The following is a 21122-nucleotide window of genomic DNA, read 5'->3' on the forward strand; positions in this document are numbered from 1 at the left end:
TGGGGTAGGGAATCTGAAACACGTGGGTGGGAACTTGCACATTTCACACAGTGTAGTGATGGGACGAGGGTTTGAACCCACAACTCATGGACATAACAGTTCCTACCCCTAAATCAGACACATTGTTATCATCAATCAGTTTAATTTAACACTAAGAGTGTACTAAATGTATATTTAATGCTCATGTAAAATAAAAACATACATGGTTAATTTACTGTTGCTACTTGCAGGTGCTGACAATTATCCTTCCACTTTTGAAAATTTTAAAATTATTTTTTTTTACTAGAACTTATGTTTATTTCTTTCAAATACTGCTAAACTCATTATCTGAACTGTTCATAAGAGAAAATATAGAATATATTTTTACCAGTCAAATTCCATTATAAAGAAACTGAAGTAACAAAATTTTCAGAACAACAAATAGTTTTTGTTCGCCTGGACAAACATTCATACAACATCATGTTTAATGGATTTTGTTTTAACAAAATATAAAATTTCAATATAATGAAAGTTTTTTCGACCAGAAAATGGCCACTGGAGATAATACTACGATGCAAAAAATACTTAATGCCACTCCTACACTATCTGCGCCAAAAAGTGCCAAGTGCTAACCATTAGCAAAATGAACATAATAACAAATATAAGATGGTAGACAATTTCATACAGGAAACAACCCCTGAAAAGGATTTAGGGGTTTACATTGACACAACATTCACATTGTCTATCTAAGCAATGATTAAAAAGAAAAATAGCATGGCAGGTTATATCATAAAAATTGATGAATATAAATTAAGGAACATTATGCCGCGACTAATTAATTGAATAGTGAGACTGGATCTCAAGTACAGTGGGCAGTTCTGGTCACCATAATTCAAAGCAGACACAGCAGTACTTGAAGCAGTGCAGAAGATAGTAACCAAGCAAATACCAAAATATAAGGACTTGAACTACTCTGGCAGGCTCAGAGAATTAAATGTTAGTCTTGAGCAAACTGTGAAGGGTCCTTGTCCAGGATCTTCAAAATTCTCACAGGCATTGATAAAGCAGATTCAGCAGAATTCTTTAGACTAAATGGCGAATCGCATACTCGAGGACACCAGTGAAAATTAGGGGGAAATGCATTTAAAACTGAAGCCAGGAAGCAAGCAGTTGTAGGAATCTGGAAAAAACTACCAAGATTTGTAGTTGAAACAGAAACCTTTTGCTAAACAAGCTATCATGATGGACTTAATGATCTTCTCTTGTGTGTCAAACTTATGTTATGCACTTTACATTCATAACCTGAATAACCATAACTTAACTATGGCAGTTATTTTATGTAATATCTTTTCACACGTGTAAACAAAGCTTCCACAAAACACAGATTGACTACCTTTGCAAATATCACATTTCCTTTTTTTTTATTAATAATCTTAACATTTTTTCTTATTTCAATGTAGGACTTCATTTTTCAGTAAAATTGGAGAACTGGTGTTTGCAAGTGGCCTGTGCATTTCTCTAACAGAAATAATTAACTGTAGTTTTGTACCACTGGAGAGAAGAGTGGAGCTTGTTGCACCTTGGGTGCCACATATATTTTACATGAAGTTATGACTCAATTCATAATACATCAATTTCTCCATTTACCTTTGAACAAAGTTCCTGTGGGTCCTTAAAATTGTTTAAATTAGCATACAGAAATGTCTGCTCTATGGTGCACATAACTTACTATATGGAAGCATGTATAGCCTGGTCTCTGTTCAATGACAAGAGACAATTGTCAAGCAAAACTGAATAAAAATTGAAAAAAGAAAAGTCAAGTTTTTTCCACCACACTTAAAAAAAAAAAAAAGTGTGAGGGACGAGGCTTCAGAATATAATCTTCAACAGGTGTGCGACTGAAAAGACAAATTCAGTTTACATATACTTTATATGAGGAGGCTTTTAGAGACAATGTGGCATGTTTTCTGTTGTGCAGTCCCATTGGGACACCTTCAGTAAATTAGTATGAACCCTATATTGACTATATAAAGTAAAATAGTTTAGATCAAGTCAAATCAATCTTGCTCACCATTTCTCTTAGGAATTAAATGGATTGGTATGGACAATATGCCATGTATATACATGATTAGTTAGCAGTAACACTGACCTTTGGACAATTGATGAGCTGTTAACTGTGAAGTCTGCTGCTCACAAGAAGATCTGTCAGGCTGCACTTCTTTAACTGGGTCACTTGGTTGTAGAGATGGAGACCTGGTCTTTCGGTATTGGTTAATGAGACCTTGCTGACGAAGTGTTGCCTACAAATTAAAATAAAAAGATATTAAATTTTCCTTACCCCAGTTACATAAAATCAGACCACCACAAAATATAGTACATGAGAACAGGAAGAAATGCAAAACAACAATGGCCTAATTGTTACATTTTGAAATCTGAAGTTTGCTATAAATTTTAAGTCCTTCTTATTATACTTTATTTAACAACTATAGCGACATACACATCCTGTAAAAATTTAAAATGAAGAAGTTTCAGATGTACATAGTCATGGTCTAAAGTTTTGAGAATGACAAGTTTGCTGCTTCAGTGTTTTTAGATATTTTTGTAAGATTTTTCTGTGTTATACTTAAGTATAATTACAACCATTTCATAAGTATCAAAGTACATTAAGTTTATGCCAGGAGTCAATATTTGCAGTATTGGCCCTTCTTTTTCAAGACCACTACAATTCTCCCTGGCATGCTGTCAGTCAATTCCTGAGCCAAATCCTGACAGATGGCAGCCCTTTCTTGCATAATCAATGCTTGGATTTTGTCAGAATTTGTGGGTTTTTGTTTGTCCACCCGCCTCTTGAGGATTGACCACAAGTTCTCAATGAGATTAAGGTTTGGGGAGTTTCCTGGCCATGGACCCAAATTTCAATGTTTTGTTCCCCAAGCCACTTAGTTATCACTTTTTCCTTATGGCATAGTGCTCCATCATGCTGGAAAATGCATTGTTTGTCACCAAACTGTTCTTGGATGGTTGGGACAAGCTGCTCTCAGAAGATGTTTTGGTATCATTCTTTATTCATGACTGTGTTCTTGGGCAAAATTGTGAGTGAGCCCACTACCTTGGCTAAGAAGAAACCCCTAAGAAGGGGATTCATCAGAGAAAATGACTTTACTCCAATCCTCAGCTTTACAATCCCTGTACCCTTTTTACAGAATATCAGTCTGTCCCTGATGTTTTTCTTAGAGAGAGAAAGAGTCTTCGTCTCACTGTGCATGCAGATGCACTCACACCTGCCTGTTTCCATTCCTGAGCAAGCTCTACACTAGTGGTGTCCCGATCCCAGAGCTGAATCAACTTCAGGAGACGATCCTGGCACTTGCTGGACTTTCTTGGGTGCCGTGAAGCCTTCTTCACAACAATTGAACTTCTCTATTCTAACTCAATCAGCATGGCAGAGTGATCTCCAGCCTTGTCCTCGTCAACACTCTCACGTGTATTAACAAGAGGATCACTGAAATGATGTCAGCAGGTTCTTTTGTGGCAGGGCTGAGATGTGGTGGAAATTGGGTTTTTTTGGGATTAAGTTCATTTTTATGGCAAAGAGGGTCTTTGCAATTAATTGCAATTCATCTGATTACTCTTTCTAACATTCTGGAGTATATGCAAATTGAAAAAAACATAAAAACTGAGGCAGCAAACTTTGTGAAAATTAATATTTGTGTCATTCTCAAAACTTTTGGCGATGACAAAAACAGAAGCAGCAGGTGTCAATACTGGCTCAGTGGACTGTACAGTACATATTTAAATATGTAAAATTACATAAAAGAAATACAGTAATAACTATAACAGCATGCGTGGTAAAAATTGACAATTTAGGCAACAAAAACACAGACTACATAGTATTCCATCCATAATATTTATGTAAGCATAGTATATTAGCTAAAAAGAAAAATGTGAGCAACCTAATGTTAAATACATATTTAAAAATCACTTTTGCTTTATTAAGCTGAGCATCATTAGCTCACAAGCCATAAGCATAATAATATTCTAATGATTTCTGTTATCAAAAGATGGAAGTATGAATTATGAGATTATAACATGTATACCGTTAGCAGAGTGACATCCCTTTCCGATTCCCGTAGAGCTTTTTGCAAATCCTGAATCTCTTTTGCTTTCTGTTCTTCTTGAAGCCTCTGCAAATCCTGTAAACGCTCTTTTTCACGTGCAAAATGTCTCTCCACTTGACGCAGTGCCACCACTTAAATGAAATGGATGATGAAGTGTTAAGAATATTCAATGTTTAAGCATTAGGCATGCAGGTATCAGTTATATATCACTGAAAAGTAAAAACACATTTTACAAAATAAATATGTAAAATAAAATGAATAATGTATATAAAAGAACTCTTGTCATTTGATATCACTACATGTCATATTTCACATATTTCTCAAAGCTATGCCTGAAATTTACTGCAAAACAAAGGAGATAAGCATTAATTTATGCTTAAAAAGGTTTTACTTAATTAGGTTATGGTTAAGTTATTTAGGGTGTTTGATGGTAGACAGTTTTGTGTTATTGAAACTGCAAACTTAAATATTGCTCAAACACATCTATGAGCACACAGTTATCTAAAAATTAGCAACCTCTTACATACAACGCTTGAAAATAAAATGGGTGAGCTACCAAAGAAGAAGCAGTTGTTAACATTGTAGTACACATTTGTCACTGTTGAAGAAGTGCGTAGATTTCCTCAGTCTAAACCAACACAAATGCAAAGAGATAAGCAGTTGCAGCGCATCCGGAAAGTATTCACAGCACATCACTGTTTCCACATTTTGTTATGTTACAGCCTTATTCCAAAATGGATTAAATTCATTTTTTTCCTCAGAATTTTACACACAACACCCCATAATGACAACGTGAAAAAAGTTTACTTGAGGTTTTTGCAAATTTATTAAAAATAAAAAAACTGAGAAATCACATGTACATAAGTATTCACAGCCTTTGCTCAATACTTCGTCGATGCACCTTTGGCAGCAATTACAGCCTCAAGTCTTTTTGAATATGATGCCACAAGCTTGGCACACCTATCCTTGGCCAGTTTCGCCCATTCCTCTTGGCAGCACCTCTCAAGCTCCATCAGGTTGGATGGGAAGCGTCAGTGCACAGCCATTTTAAGATCTCTCCAGAGATGTTCAATCGGATTCAAGTCTGGGCCACTCAAGGACATTCACAGAGTTGTCCTGAAGCCATTCCTTTGATATCTTGGCTGTGTGCTTAGGGTCGTTGTCCTGCTGAAAGATGAACCGTCACCCCAGTCTGAGGTCAAGAGCGCTCTGGAGCAGGTTTTCATCCAGGATGTCTCTGTACATTGCAGCACTCATCTTTCCCTTTATCCTGACTAGTCTCCCAGTTCCTGCCACTGAAAAACAACCCCACAGCATGATGCTGCTGCCACCACCATTCTTCACTGTAGGGATGGTATTGGCCTGGTGATGAGCGGTGCCTGGTTTCCTCCAAACGTGACGCCTGGCATTCACACCAAAGAGTTCAATCTTTGTCTCATCAGACCAGAGAATTTTGTTTTCCAATCGCTCAGTTTAGATGGGCAGCCTACTCTAGGAAGAGTCCTAGTGGTTTTGAACTTCTTCCACTTACGGATGATGGAGGCCACTATGCTCATTGGGACCTTCAAAGCAGCAGAAATGTTTCTGTAACCTTCCCCAGATTTGTGCCTCGAGACAATCCTGTCTCGGAGGTCTACAGACAATTCCTTTGACTTCATGCTTGGTTTGTGCTCTGACATGAACTGTCAACTGTGGGACCTTATATAGACAGGTGTGTGCCTTTCCAAATCATGTCCAATCAACTGAATTTACCACAGGTGGACTCCAATTAAGCTTCAGAAACATCTCAAGGATGATCAGGGGAAACAGGATGCACCTGAGCTCAATTCTGAGCTCCTTGACAAAGGCTGTGAATACATATGTACATGTGCTTTCTCAGTTTTTTTTTATTTTTAATTAATTTGCAAAAATCTCAAGTAAACATTTTTCACGTTGTCATTATGGGGTGTTGTGTGCAGAATTCTGAGGAAAAAAATGAATTTAATCCATTTTGGAATAAGGCTGTAACATAACAAAATGTGGAAAAAGTGATGTGCTGTGAACACTTTCCGGATGCACTGTAAGTAAAGAGAAACTCAAAAAGAAATATCATGAAAAATAAATAGTTTAAATAAAAAAAAAATAGACAGATTATTGAGAAGAGGTTAAGCTGCTGACTCAGTTTTACCAGGATAACAATTTCACCAATAATATGTCAGCAAAACCAAAGAACAGCTCATAGACTTTGAAAAAAAGAACACACTTCCATCTACATCAAAGGGAATGCTACAGAGTTAGCAGCTTTAAAAATTCACCATCCATGATGAAATGAAATGGATATCAACCAAAGGTGGGTAGAGTCGACAAAAATTTTACTCAAGTAAGATTAGCGTTACTTCAAAATAATATTACTGAAGTAGAAGTAAAAAGTAGTCATCCAAAAAATTACTCAAGTAAGAGTAAAAAAGTATTTGGTGAAAAGACTACTCAAGTACTGTTTGATCACAATAAATTATTTATTTTTTGAAATTTTGTAATAAGACAGACAAAAATATAAAATAATGTGCAAATTCTGCTATTTCCAAATTAAAAAAATAAAAAATGAGTAAAAATAAATAACATCTTTACAAAATAAAGATGCACAAATAACACAAAGTTCCAAACCTCAGTTTTTCTCAACAAAGCTTTTGAAGCCAATACCTACAGCAGGTAACGTGTATGTTTCAACAGTGCAAACTACTTATAGTGACAAGATATACTGACCACTGACAGTATAATACTGAATATTCACTTGCCCTCCAAATAGCACAGCTGATAGAAAATAACATCAGAACAAGGCAGCTTGTGAATTGACAAGAAGTCTCACTTTACCTTGACCGCCTGTGTCTGTGCATGTTTGGTTAAAACATGCTTGTTCTTCACTCAGCGACTCCCCGTCTTGCACCCCAAAACATGAAGCTGTATCTCGATACTTTAGCGACACCATTGTTATTCAGCTTGAAACAGCGCAGTTATTTATTGTAGCGGGATCTGCCACTCTCCTATACACAGACACAGCAGTCAGGCAGGGTCATGCCCAGGTTAGTGGCCAAGTAATACTGTGCCCTGCGCATTTATAATGTTCCTTGTATCACCCATCAACGTTAGGTGCTTATAGCATGACCGCAATCTTTTTGGATTTGCTTTTATGGCGAACTGCTACAGCTCTGGGCAGCCTGCGGTTGCTTCGGGACGCTCTTCCGCGTGTCCCATTGGGTGAAATCCCACAAGAGTTTAGAAACTCACTCACACCAGCCATGATTCTTTTCAAAGGTAAAGTGCAGGTTAATTTGTTTAATGTATTTTTACTTTATATTTTGTATTAATCATTTTTATATGAATAGTTTTGGGTTGTGGAACGAATCATCCGAGTTTCCATTATTTCTTATGGGGAAATTCGCTTTGATATACGAGTGCTTTGGATTGCGAGCACATTTCCGGAACGAATTATGCTCTCAAACTGAGGTTCCACTTGTATTCTTTCTTTCCCTGTCCGCGATCTGTGAGGAGTTTGTGCCGCTATGCCGCCACAGTTTGTGTGGTCATGTGACTGCATGGCTATGTCTGATTTGTGAAACTGAGTCTTGTGATTATTGTTGTTACGTCTGACTGGTGAAACAGTCATGCAGTAGATCCACTGGCAGCTTCGCGCTGGCAAAAATACAGCGTATCTAATGGAAAAAAGTAACGATTTGCGTGTTGCCCAATGTAGCGGAGTAAGAGCAGCATTTTTTCTTCACAAATGTGCTCAAGTAAAAGTAAAAAGTATGGTGCAGTAAACCTGCTGAACTTTCCTGAGAAAATCCTAATTCCACGACCATGTACAAAGTAGGAAGACACCTAAAGGTGTCAAATGTTTACACACACACAGGAGTTTTCTTTTAGCTCTCCACTGAATCAAATGGATAAAATAACATATTACAATACAAACAAACAGAGGCAGAAAAGGCAGCAGAAACGCAGAGACGTGGTATTATCACAATAACAGTCTTACACAACTTCTTAAGCATATAATATTGAATGCCTGCCAAAGGAAGTGTTAATATAACCCCTGGCACTCAAAACAAATCACCGATACGACACAAAACTAAAAGCGAAGCTGATCTTTCAACTTCTATACAAGAAGGAACCTGATGGATGAAGAATATATTTTTTAATTAGTGAAAACTACACCTCAAAGAATTCAAGCCAGAGGAGGTGTAGCAAAGTACTAATTGTACATTTTTGGGTTAACAATCATTGAGTGATTCCATATTTATTTCCTCTACTTGGTCAGAACAAAAATCTGCCATTATTTGCAACAAATTCATTTAATTTTTGAGGTATATTTTACAATGTCAAAATGTTCAGCTGTTAAATAAAACAGTTTTGTGTCATATCTGTAATTTGTTCTTTTTGCAACAAAGTAAAACAGATGAATGAACATCCTCCTAGGGTAGTGATTCCATAATTTTTGGCAGGGGTTGTATTTACTGACAGGGTGTCTAAATCTACTGTATATATAATGCATTTTCTTTTTAAATGTCAGTATATAAAAACATAATTGATCATATTTACATTGCACTACCATAAAACTGAATATACGGTATATAGGGAAAGACGAGATAAAATTTAATTATACCTACCAGCCTTGGTGTGTTCCCTCTGTGCACAGTTCAATTTGCTTTCTAAATCCCGTAGCTGCTGTTGCCACATTCCTTCTACTTCTGATAGCTTGCCCTGAAGATCTGATAAAAAATATTACTAAAATACCATAAGTTTATCTTCTTAATTAGTACAGTACAAACATTATAGTGAATACTCTGAAGTCTACAAATAATGGCATGAAAAAGTAAACAATCTCCCATTAGTGAAGCTAATATAATATAATATAATATAATATAATATAATATAATATAATATAATACTAGTCAACCCATGGCGTACCATACGCCGCATAATCAGGCCGGTTTTTTAATGATTTTTAAGCACAGGGAGAAAATTAACATTGTAACAATGCACGGAACGAACCAACACACAATCGTCCATTACTGAAAACTGGCGGACCGCAATCACGCCTTCTCTTGCCAGACGGAGGGATGAAGCAGGAGAGGAGAAGCATGTCCATTCAGTTCACTCCGTCATGCTAGTCTCCTGAATTCTCGTTCAGTATGTACTGCCCGCTCATGTGCCCACCTCCAACTCGTCACTTGAGATGTTGGCTGCTTTTCTAAATATAATCCACCAAGACACCCAACCACGGTAGCAGCGAGGTGGGAGGGGGGTGTGTACAAAGGGTAGGGACGCAACCAGTGGGAGCGTATGAGTCACACTTAGTGGGAATTCCACGGTTTGTCTTAGTGAATTATATAGTAATATAATATAATATAATATATAAACTGCTCAAAAAAATTAAAGGAACACTTTGAAAACACATCAGATCTCAATGTGAAAAAAAATCATGCTGGATATCTGTACTGATATGGACTGGGTAATGTGTTAGGAATGAAAGGATGTCACATTGTTTGATGGAAATTAAAATTAAAACCTACAGAGGGCTGAATTTAAAGACACCCCAAAAATCTAAGTAAAAAAATGATGCGACAGACTAGTCTGTTTTACTGAAATTTCATTGTAGCAACTTCAAATCATACTCAGTAGTTTGTATGGCCCCCACGTGTTTGTATGCATGCCTGACAATGCTGGGACATGCTCCTAATGAGGCGACAGATGGTGTCCTAGGGGATCTCCCCCCAGATGTGGACCAGGACATCACTGAGCTCCTGGACAGTCAGGAGGTGCAACCTGGCGGTGTTGGATGGACCGAAACATAATGTCCCAGAGGTGTTCTATTTGATTTAGGTCGGGCGAGCGTGGGGGCCAGTCAATGGTTTCAATTCCTTCATCCTCCCGGAACTGGCTTGCCTACTCTCTCCACATGAGGCCGGGCATTGTCGTGCACCAGGAGGAACCCAGTACCCGCTGCACCAGCATAGAGTCTGACAATGGGTCCAAGAATTTCATCCTGATACCTAATGGCAGTCAAGGTGCTGCTGTCTAGTCTGCAGAGGTGTATGCGTCCCTCCATGGATATGCCTCCCTAGACCATCACTGACCCACCACCAAACCAGTCATGCTGAACGATGTTACAGGCAGCATAATGTTCTCCACGGCTTCTCCAGGCCCTTTCACGTCTGTCAGATATGCTCAGGGTGAACCTGCTTTCATCTGTGAAAGGCACAGGGCACCAGTGGTAGACCTGCCAATTCTGGTATTCTATACCAAATGCCAATCAAGCTCCACGGTGTTGGACAGTGAGCACAGGTCACACTAGAGGACGTCGGTGAAGGAAAGAAGGAAGAATAGGATTAATTTCAAAGAAGTCTGCCTTTGTCTGAACCCGGGACTGTGAGTTGGCAGTTGTGTATCTGGCTTGGAGTACAGATATGCATTTTTTTTTTTTATATATAAAAAAATATAGATTTTGCTTATCAATAACATATATGGATGTGTTATGTGGACTGTTTTGTTGACATTTTCAATACACAAATATTTATTTTGGTACAGTAATATTACTTAGAGCGCATGTGCCTAATAAGTCAGATAATTTATTTGAAGGTGTTAAATTACATCTAGGCTACAGAACTACTTTGATCAAAAAGGTAAGCGGGTTGTTATGATCAAAACAAAATACCAAAAAAGGTAAATTGCATTAAATAACTACTGTGTGTGGATTTAATATCATGGTCAACCTTTCATACACAGAAGGCAACTTTAAAATTCAAATGTGCATTAGTCTCGAATGTGACCATAAAACCTTACCTCTTTCATGCTGCTCCTGCTGCTGGGCGATATCCTCAATAAGCTTCTCACTGGATTCTGTTGCCTCCTGTAGCTGCAACTTTAATGCTGAAAGCTGATCCTCTGCTTCTTTATGTCTTGCTTGTGTATATTTAAGCTGCTCCATTAGCTGATTTTCTGTCTCTCTACTCTCTTGAAGAGCATCTTGGACATTTTTAAGGTCAATTTGAACTGGCAAACCCAAAAAATTTACATTTTTAAAACAATGGTTGTACTTCTCTAAATTCATTTGCCAGTTATTTTGTTATTGGATATTAGTCATTGCTTTTAAATAGTAACATGTTCCTTATATAACAAAACACTGAAAATATTTAAAATGTAGGTCTTGGAGAACAACAATTAAATGATTAGAATCTCTTAATACTATTATACACAGTTTTCCATCCAATCTTCCATCAGTCAAGCACATATTAAATGAAATATCTAAATGCATATTAAAACAGAATGGCTATTATCAACAGATAACAATACAATACTTATGAATTTAAACAAAATACATTAAATTACATATATATAATATAAATGCATATTAGTTTAGAAAGAAGTTATGTGCAAGAACTGTAAGCTTGAGTTAAAAAAATAAATACATGACTCATTATCCCCTCAAAAAGTAAACATAGCTAATTTGGTTTTTGTCATATGAAATACCAACTCACTAAACATAATGAAAAAAATCTCAGAATACATTACAATACTCAAAACAACACTTTACATGTAACTTAATTTAAATCTTTGTGTTGCAGTGTTAGTACTGGTTTAATTGCAAAATCTGATTTTTAGATGCGAAAAACACTTACTATAATTGCCCTGCCTGCCTGTCCTGCCTGCCTGAAACAACTCAGCCCACTGTGGACTTCTTCATACAGATGTACCCTTCTCATGCTGCTTTAGACAATTTAACCATAAATGTACAGTTACTTCCTTAGGAATGAATAGAAGAGGAAAGCAATTATGTTAGGATATATAAGACTGGACTGGCTGAAGTAATATTATTCAGAGTTTATTATATAAAGAACTAACATTATCAACCTGCAGCTGGAAGATATTTGAACTAATTAGATACACAGAAAAGGTGCAGCTCCCCTCAATGATACAAACAAAGCATGAGTTTAGAATGGGAACTGCAGTTGATTTGCAGGTAGAAGATCTATAGGTATGTTGTTAGATTTAAGCGCAGTGTTTCACAAAATTGACCATTCTATTTTATTACAAGTCAAGTCAAGTTGGGGAGCATGCACTGGTACAATGCGTTGCCACACCCACTACACGACGAAACAACTTAGGATCCCGGTTGGCAACCTCCCAGGCAGACACGTGGTCCTGTCCCACCCTCCGGAAATGACCCTCTATCTGCCGCAGCCAGATGTTACGTGGGTGACCCCTTGGCCTGGTCTAGCCACTCGGCTCCCCAACAATGAGGATCTTACAAGCTGGATCACCCTCAGGGAAACGCACCACATGGCCATAGTGCTGTAACTGACGCGCCATCACAATGTAGTTAATGTGCCTCATTTAGGACTCCATGAGCAACCAATCATTCGACACAAAGTCAAACCAACGGTACCCCAGGATTTTCCGGAGAGACACAGTACCAAAGGAGTCCAGTACTCGTCTCAGGTCACTGGATAGCATCCATGTCTTGCAACCATATAGCAAGACAGGAAGCACCAGGACTCTAAAGACTTGGACCTTCATCCTTTTGCATAGATATTGGGAGCACCAGACACCCATTTCTAGCGACCTCATGACCGCCCATACTCTTCCAATCCATCTACTGACTTCACAGAAAGAGTCATCAGAGATATGAATGTCACTGCCAAGGGAAGTAAACCTCTCGACAAGGTCGCCACTTTCTCGGCAAACAGACCCACTGCTGATGGCTGTGCCCAAGAGGTCATTAAAGGCCTGGATCTTGATTTTTATCCAGGACACTCAGATTCCTCGGTCAGTCTCTCGAGCGCCCCAATCAGAGCCTCCATTGACTCCACGAAGATCAGGGCATCGTCAGCAAAGTCAAGATCCGTGAATCTTTATTCACCAAAAGATGCCCCACAGCCTCTGGACCCCACGACCTTGCCCAACACCCAGTCCATACAAGCATTTAACAGAGTAGGAGCAAAAACACACCTCTGATGAACCTCAGAATCAACTGGGAAAAATGAAGAGGTTCTGCCTCCACTCTGCACAGCACTCACAGTACCAGTGTACAGGCTGGCCATGATATCCAGCAACCTCGAGTGGATCCCGCAAACCTTCTGAATCCCACAGGGCAACTCGATCAACTGAGTCACACACTTTATGAAATTCGACAAAGGCTGCAAAGAAACTCTGCCGTTATTTGCATTTGCGCTCTGTGAGAACCCTCAGTGCCAGGATGCAGTCAATGGTAGACTTCTTAGGCATAAAACCAGACTGTTGCGGTCGCTAGAAGGTGAGCAAGTGATCACGGATCCTATTGAGGATGACTCTAGCAAGAACCTTACCCAGCACCAAGAGCAGTGTTATCTTCCTGTAGTTGCTACAATCCAGGCGATCACCCTTCCCTTTCCAGATAGGGACAACAAGTCCCGTTTTATAGTCAGTTGGGATGATGCCAGTCCCCAAATGGAAGCAAAGATTGCCTGCAATGCAAGGAGGACAGCATTACCACCAGCCTGGAGAAGGTCATCCCGGATACCACAGATCCCTGCAGCCTTTCCTCCCCTCAACTGGTTCACCACCTGTGCAATCTCAGTGAGACTGGGTGGTTCACAGCTAATTGGAGGATCAGCCTCAAGGACCATGGACTCATATCCAACGTCCTAGGCAGAGAATCAGCTTTGAACAACTGCTCGAAGTAGCCAGCCCAGCGGGTCACAACTGCAGTGTCACCTGTAAGGACCGTTCCATCAGCCATCCCGCCCTGACTGACTCTCCGAGGAACAGATTTAGATGTGCGTAATGCTTCGATTCCTCTGTAAGCTGGACGTGGGTCGCTAGACCACACATGGTGTGTCACTTGCTCAGAGATTCCTCTAACAAACACCTCTTTATCTGCCCTCAGAGCCCTTGCAGCCATCATTCTCTGTTCCCGGTACAGACCAGAGTTGCCATTGAGCCATGAATTGCGACTCCTCTCAATGATATCCAGGGTGCCTTGCGAGATGAAACACCTCCTTCTGGGAACACCGGTAACACTAACACAACCCTCAACAACCTGCAGGGTCTTGTCACAGAAGGTCTCCCACATCATATTTGGATCAGCAGTTGCACACAAATCTGCAAGTTCCTCACACAAACTGCGTGCAAACAAACTATTCTATTACATAGGCTGAAAAATCACATTGAGCTCACAGAGACTGTGCTTGCTTGATATAGTTCTTATTTATCAAACTGTTACCAGTATGTACAGAAATCGCATGTGTTATGCAATGACAATAAAGGAATCTTATCTTAAATGTGCTGACAGTGCTCCATCATTATATTCAGAAGTTAAATATGGTGTTCCACAATGCTCAGTACTGGAACCTTTACTGTTTTCACTCTACATGTTTTAACTGGGAGCTATCAATAGAAAACATAACAATATTTTTCACTCATATGCAGTTGACACCTAATTATACCTTCCTTTTAGACCAAATGATGTTTCTAAGATGCTGTACTTAATTAATTTTACAAGTGATTTAAAAAAGTGGATGGATGAGAACTAGTGGTCGAGTACAGAAAAAACAGAAATGTTAAGTTATTTGAGGGAAAGATGCTGACTGCAACAACATTCTGTCACTCTTTAACTTGGTTTTAATCATAAGTAGTTTTACTGAATCAGCTCGCATTCTACGTGTTATTTTTGACACTAGCATGTCATTTAAACCACATATAACAAAAACTATCCAAAACAGGTTTTTTCCCCATCTTAAAAATGTTGGAAGATTTAGACCTTTTCTAAATATGCAAGATACCGAGAAACTAATTAATTAATTTATTTCTAGTAGGATGAACTACTGTAAAAACCATTCCTTATACAGCTGTCAGTTCATTCAAAATCCTGCTGCAAGAATTATTCAATGAACCCGAAAATATAAACACGTACAGTAACTCTAGTTTTCTAGTCCTCACACCAGCTCAGGGTTAAACTTAAGATTGATTTCAAAGTCCTCCTTTTAACTTATAAAGCCTTGCCTACTTATCTGAGCTTATTATTACTGTACTTACAAACTAGATCACACATTATGATGCCAGCCTACTTAACATTCCAAAGATTAATACAATAACAATTTGGAATTCAAGTTTTTAGTTACTGGTCCCCAAAGCTGTGGAATGATATGCCTGATAATATAAGAGATGTATCTTCAGACTAAGCTTTCAAATCCAGGTTGAAGACTTACTATTTTAGTCTAGCACATCTTTACTAGTGTCGATGATTAGCTGTGCATTCTTCATTTCTGTTTGTTAGTCGTTTATCCAGGAATAGAAGTATCACAGTATTTTAAAACTATTACTAACCCTTGTCTATTCTGTTTCTCTTCTCTTATACCTGGATGTATTCTACAGGTGCTGGTCATAAAATTAGAATATCATGACAAAGTTGATTTATTTCAGCAATTCCATTCAAAAAGTGAAACTTGTATATTAGATTCATTCATTACACACAGACTGATGTATTTCAAATATTTATTTCTTTTAATTTTGATGATTATAACTGACAACTAATGAAAGTCCCAAATTCAGTATCTCGGAAAATTAGAATATCAATTAAGACCAATGCAAAAAAGGATTTTTAGAAATGTTGGCCAACTGAAAGGTATGAACATGAAAAGTATGAGCATGTACAGCACTCAGTATTTAGTTGGGGCTCCTTTGGCCTGAATTACTGCAGCAATGCGGCGTGGCATGGAGTCCATCAGTCTGTGGCACTGCTCAGGTGTTATGAGAGCCCATGTTGCTCTGATAGTGGCCTTCAGCTCTTCTGAATTGTTGGGTCTGGTGTATTGCATCTTCCTCTTCACAATACCCCATAGATTTTCTATGGTGTTAAGGTCAGGCGAGTTTGCTGGCCAATCAAGAACAGGGATACCATGATCCTTAAACCAGGTACTGGTAGCTTTGGCACTTCGTGCAGGTGCCAGGTCCTGTTGGAAAATGAAATCTGCATCTCCATAAAGTTCGTCAGCAGCAGGAAGCATGAAGTGCTCTAAAACTTCCTGGTAGACGGCTGTGTTGACCTTGGACCTCAGAAAACACAATGGACCAACACCAGCAGATGACATGGCACCCCAAACCATCACTGACTGTGGAAACTTTACACTGGACCTCAAGCAGCGTGGATTCTGTGCCTCTCCACTCTTCCTCCAGACTCTGGGACCTTAATTTCCAAAGGAAATGCAAAATTTACTTTCATCAGAGAACATAACTTTGGACCACTCAGCAGAAGTCCAGTCCTTTTAGTCTTTAGCCCAGGCGAGACGCTTCTGACGCTGTCTCTTGTTCAAGAGTGGCTTGACACAAGGAATGACAGCTGAAACCCATGTCTTGCATACGTCTGTGCGTGGTGGTTCTTGAAGCACTGACTCCAGCTGCAGTCCACTCTTTGTGAATCTCCCCCACAGTTTTGAATGGGTTTTGTTTCACAATCCTCTCCAGGGTGCGGTTATCCCTAACTGTTTGTACACTTTTTTCTACCACATCTTGTCCTTCCTTCGCCTCTCTATTAATGTGCTTGGACACAGAGCTCTGTGAATAGCCAGCCTCTTTAGCAATGACCTTTTGTGTCTTGCCCTCCTTGTGCAAGGTGTCAATGGTCGTCTTTTGGACAACTGTCAAGTCAGCCGTCTTCCCCATGATTGTGTAGCCTACAGAACTAGACTGAGAGACCATTTAAAGGCTTTTGCAGGTGTTTTGAGTTAATTAGCTGATTAGAGTATGGCAACAGGTGTCTTCAATATTGAACCTTTTCACAATATTCTAATTTTCAGAGATACTGAATTTGGGACTTTCATTAGTTGTCAGTTATAATCATCAAAATTAAAAGTAATAAAAACAGTTGAAATACATCAGTCTGTGTGTAATGAATGAATCTAATATACAAGTTCACTTTTTGAATGGAATTACTGAAATAAATCAACTTTGTCATGATATTCAAATTTTATGACCAGCACCTGTATTGTCAGGCTGCTCCCCTGGACATGGAAAAGACAGCTCAGATAAAGGAGTGTTGGAATAATTGGATGAAAACATTCTTTCCTCAGAGAGATGGTAAGCACAGACTCCATTATAGAAAACTCAGGAGCAGGTAGGCGACCAGTTGCCCAAAGTCTGCAGGACTGTGACTTTATTTTTGATGTTCTCTTTCACAACTTTAATCTCCACCATTATCAACTGCCTATAAATTATTATTTAACTGACAGCTATTCTTGGTTTCCATTTATGTTTCATCAGTTTGTACCTTGTTCATTGTGTGTTTTAACAAATCTGCATTTATATGTGTATTTATTAATTATTATAATCTATACTTAGATACTTTAAAAGAGAATTGTTCAAAGCATTCTTTTCTTGTATTCAGTGAAGAGTTCTAGGCAAAAAATATGATAGAAAAGATCGGAGGCACTAGGACTGCAACAAGGACCTAATTGTGTTTTACACATTCGATGGTGCAAAGGCTGATTTTGCCACAAATAACAAGGGTAGGGCAGGATTACAAATTGCTTAGCTGTAAAAAGTACAAAAGGCTGAGCTAAAGTTATGGTAAATCCATACCTAAAAAGCTACTTTTACATCTGTGTATCTACAAACAGGAATTAAAATCTTTAAGAAAAATGGCATCTTTAGTATTCCCATTATATAGTAATTCAGTTACTTTAGTTATTTTGTATCATTTTAATTAATATTAATAGCTACAATATATGGGGGACTTATCTCAGTTACTTTTCTCCTTTCATAGGGTACTGTTGATAGTAATTTCGCTAGTCACAGACCCACATACTATAGTGGAACATTCAGAAAAAGATGGTAAACACAGTGATGTTTGCTAATGCAAGTTCGTCCTCAACACGGAAGAGGCTGTCAAGGTATAGGTCTGAATGCAAGGCAGAATGTAATTGAGTCATCCATGTTTCCATTTGGTCACCCACGGAGGAATTTCTGCCTTATAACAGCACGTCCAAGCAGCTAAACAGCAGAAGACAAAGTGGAATCATTCAATTCTGTATACCTCACACAAGCTTCCTCAATGCAGATATGGTACTGTATATTGTTGTTGTTTATTTTTTTTAAATTGATTTTAAATAAAAGCAAATCACAATCAATTCAAACTTAAACCAAAATTTAACCCTCACCCACAGAAAAAGATGAGAGCCTACCAAAAAGTGAATCTTTAAAAGCAGCAAGGAAGGAAAAGTATCCTCCTCCCCGTTATAGAGGCTTATTCTAAAATGTGATTAGTTAGACCCTGCCATATTTAAAAAAAAAAATCTGAGCAGGTCTTCTAAGTGAGAATATGATTTTTGTCTAATTTCAAATAGCATAGGACATCAGTACCCACTGACTTAAAAGTAGTGGGGTGGGCTTTTTCCAGTTAAGCAGGATAAGTCTATGTGCTAGTAGTGAGGTAAAGGAAATTACAATTTGATTGTCCTTCTCCACTTTAAGCCCATCTGGGAATACACCAAACACAGCTGTTAATGGGTTAGGAGGTACTGTGGCACGAAGGTTGTCCGATACGCATTTAAAATTTTTTGTCCCAAACTATCTTAATTTGATGCTCGTCCAAAACATGTGGCCCACTGAGGCTGGAGGTAGATTACAATATATACAAGTTGAATCTTGCTATGGAAACACATTGGATAGTTTTAAACAACAAAGGTTCGACAGAAGATTTTAAGTTGAACTATTGAATGTTTTGCGTATATGGAGCTAGAGTGAATTCTGTGCATGGCTGCCTTCCACTCCTTTTCTGAATTAAGTTAAAGATATGTACCCTGAGATCTTTGAAAGAAATGGACTTTAAAATATTTTTATAAATTGTCAAGATGCTATCCGAGTCTTCAAAACTGATCAATATTTATTCTGGAATAGAAATGGGTGGAAGATGAGGAAAATCGGGTGGGTTCTGTTCAGCAAAGTTTCTAGGTTAAAAGTAGTGGAAAAACTGTGTTAATGAGAATTTAAATTTGAAGCTTAATTGCTCATAGGATGCAAAAACATTATCTATGTTCAAGTCTCTAAATGCTTTAATTCCAGACATTTTCCAAATATTAAATACTATGTGTGTTTGAGAAAGTGAAAAAAAAAATGTTTTTCATGTACAGGTGCAACAGATAAGGGATTCTCTGCCTTAATGTGCTTCCTATACTGGTTCCACATTCTGAGTGAATGAAGGGCAATTGGATTATTAGTGTATTGATGATAGTTTGTATTTACTGGAGCACAGAGAAGGGGATATAAAGTACTATTGCGAGATTTTAACTCTTTGCAGAACAAGCTTGTGGATGTTTATTAATTTCTGTCAATGTTCACACCTATACTGCCCGTGTACAGTACTTTCCAGTATTTAAAGTGAAAACTAGATAGCGCCATGCCCCCTTTTGCTTCAGGTCGTTGCAGACTCACCCTTTGGATGCGTGGATGTTTAGAATTCCAAATAGATAAGGTCATGATTGAATCTAATTTCTTAAAAAAAAATTTTTATGTATATGGGGATACTCTGAAATAGAAAAAGAAGCTTGGGAAGGATGTTCATCTTAACAGTGTTGATTCTCTCTGCTAATGTGAGACAGAGGCTAGACTATCTATTCACGTCTTGTTTAATTTTTTCCATGCATGACAGCAAATTTTTATTGAAAAAGATCTTTAGATTTACTTGTGATATTTACCCCCTAGATATTTAAACTGATCTGCTAAGGTAAATGGATGTGCATCCAGTCCAACATTGTGTGCTGGAAAGTTCATCATTCCAATTGATTTTGAGTCCTGAGTATCTTTTGAAAATCTGCTAGTGCATTTAGGACTTCTGGCCATGGTTTTTTGTGGGTCAGATATATAAAGTACCATATCATCTGCATATAGTGATATTTTCTGTTCAAGTCCTTCTCTTAAAATCCCCTTTACTTTTGAAATGCATGAGAGATAAACAGCCAATGCTAAATGTCTGAATTTAATAAATTTGGTTTGGTTTTGTGATATTACAGAAGGAAGCACTTTCTCAATCCTTCCAACTAGACCTTTGGGGGTATCTTAACATCATTATTCATGAGTGAGATTGGTCTGTATGATAAACATTGTAGTAAGTCCTTATTTTTCTTAGGAACGATGGTAATTAATTCTTGGCAAAGAGTTTGAGGGAGAATTTTGTTGTTTTTAGCTTTTATAAATGTTGTTAATAATTGTGGAGCTAACTTATTTGAATTTTTCTTATATATAAAATTACACCTTGTACGAAATCTATATCATCCATGTTAGGTGCATAGATATTTATCAGAATCACTTAAGGATTAAATAATTTGCCCATCACCATGACATATCACCCTTCAGGATCAGGTATTACGTGTGATGCTACAGATCAAATAATTCTGTGTATTAAGATTCCCGCACTGCTAATTTTCTTTGTATAGCTGGAGTGAAAAATTTGGCCAATCCATTCCCTTTGTAACTGAAACTGGTCCTTACTTATTAAGTGAATCTCTGTAAAAATACTATCTTGGCATTTAAACCTGTTATATCAGAGAATACCTTCTCTTTAATTCATGATTGAGACCTTTTCCAGCTCATAAAGAACGATATTTAGTCATAAAATCATTGCTTCTGAACTTCTATTGACATTTTGCAGCCTTATGTTAAGGTAGTACATTGATACATATGATAGCTTTGACCTAGACTTCATATTATTGCCAGGAGTTATGGCTATAAGGCCTATTATTATGTTGACAATTACAGTTATTGGGGTAGAAAGAATAAATAAGTTGCAATGCTCTCTTTCTCCCTCCACCCCCAACACCCTCCCCCCCCATTTTGTCTCCCTAAGTGAGGCAGACCACACCTCATGAAGTCCCAGTCCTCCGACATGACAGTGCATTTTGATCTTCTTTGTGCTGTGTAGGCGGAGTTGTGAGTCCAGTTGGGGTTGATGCTGCTGATTCATGCGGGGTATTAGCTGCAGTTGACAGTGGGGGTAAAATGGCCATACTCCATTCCAAT

At 38.1% G+C, this 21122-nt stretch overlaps 1 protein-coding gene across 1 annotated transcript in view; it reads right to left on the bottom strand.

Moving 5' to 3' along the window:
* cchcr1 (coiled-coil alpha-helical rod protein 1) overlaps positions 1 to 21122 on the bottom strand; it is a 100671-nt gene that overhangs the window by 1673 nt on the left and 77876 nt on the right. Inside the window, exons 15-18 of the mRNA XM_039769896.1 lie at positions 10917 to 11126; positions 8741 to 8842; positions 4077 to 4228; positions 2129 to 2279 (exon numbers count right to left, since the gene is read on the bottom strand). Of these exons, the coding sequence (XP_039625830.1) occupies positions 2129 to 2279; positions 4077 to 4228; positions 8741 to 8842; positions 10917 to 11126 (615 nt within the window). The remainder of the gene's footprint in view (positions 1 to 2128; positions 2280 to 4076; positions 4229 to 8740; positions 8843 to 10916; positions 11127 to 21122) is intronic.

The sequence above is a fragment of the Polypterus senegalus genome, chromosome 11 (genome assembly GCF_016835505.1).
Source record: "Polypterus senegalus isolate Bchr_013 chromosome 11, ASM1683550v1, whole genome shotgun sequence".
In the NCBI taxonomy this organism is placed as follows: Eukaryota; Metazoa; Chordata; class Cladistia; order Polypteriformes; family Polypteridae; genus Polypterus; species Polypterus senegalus.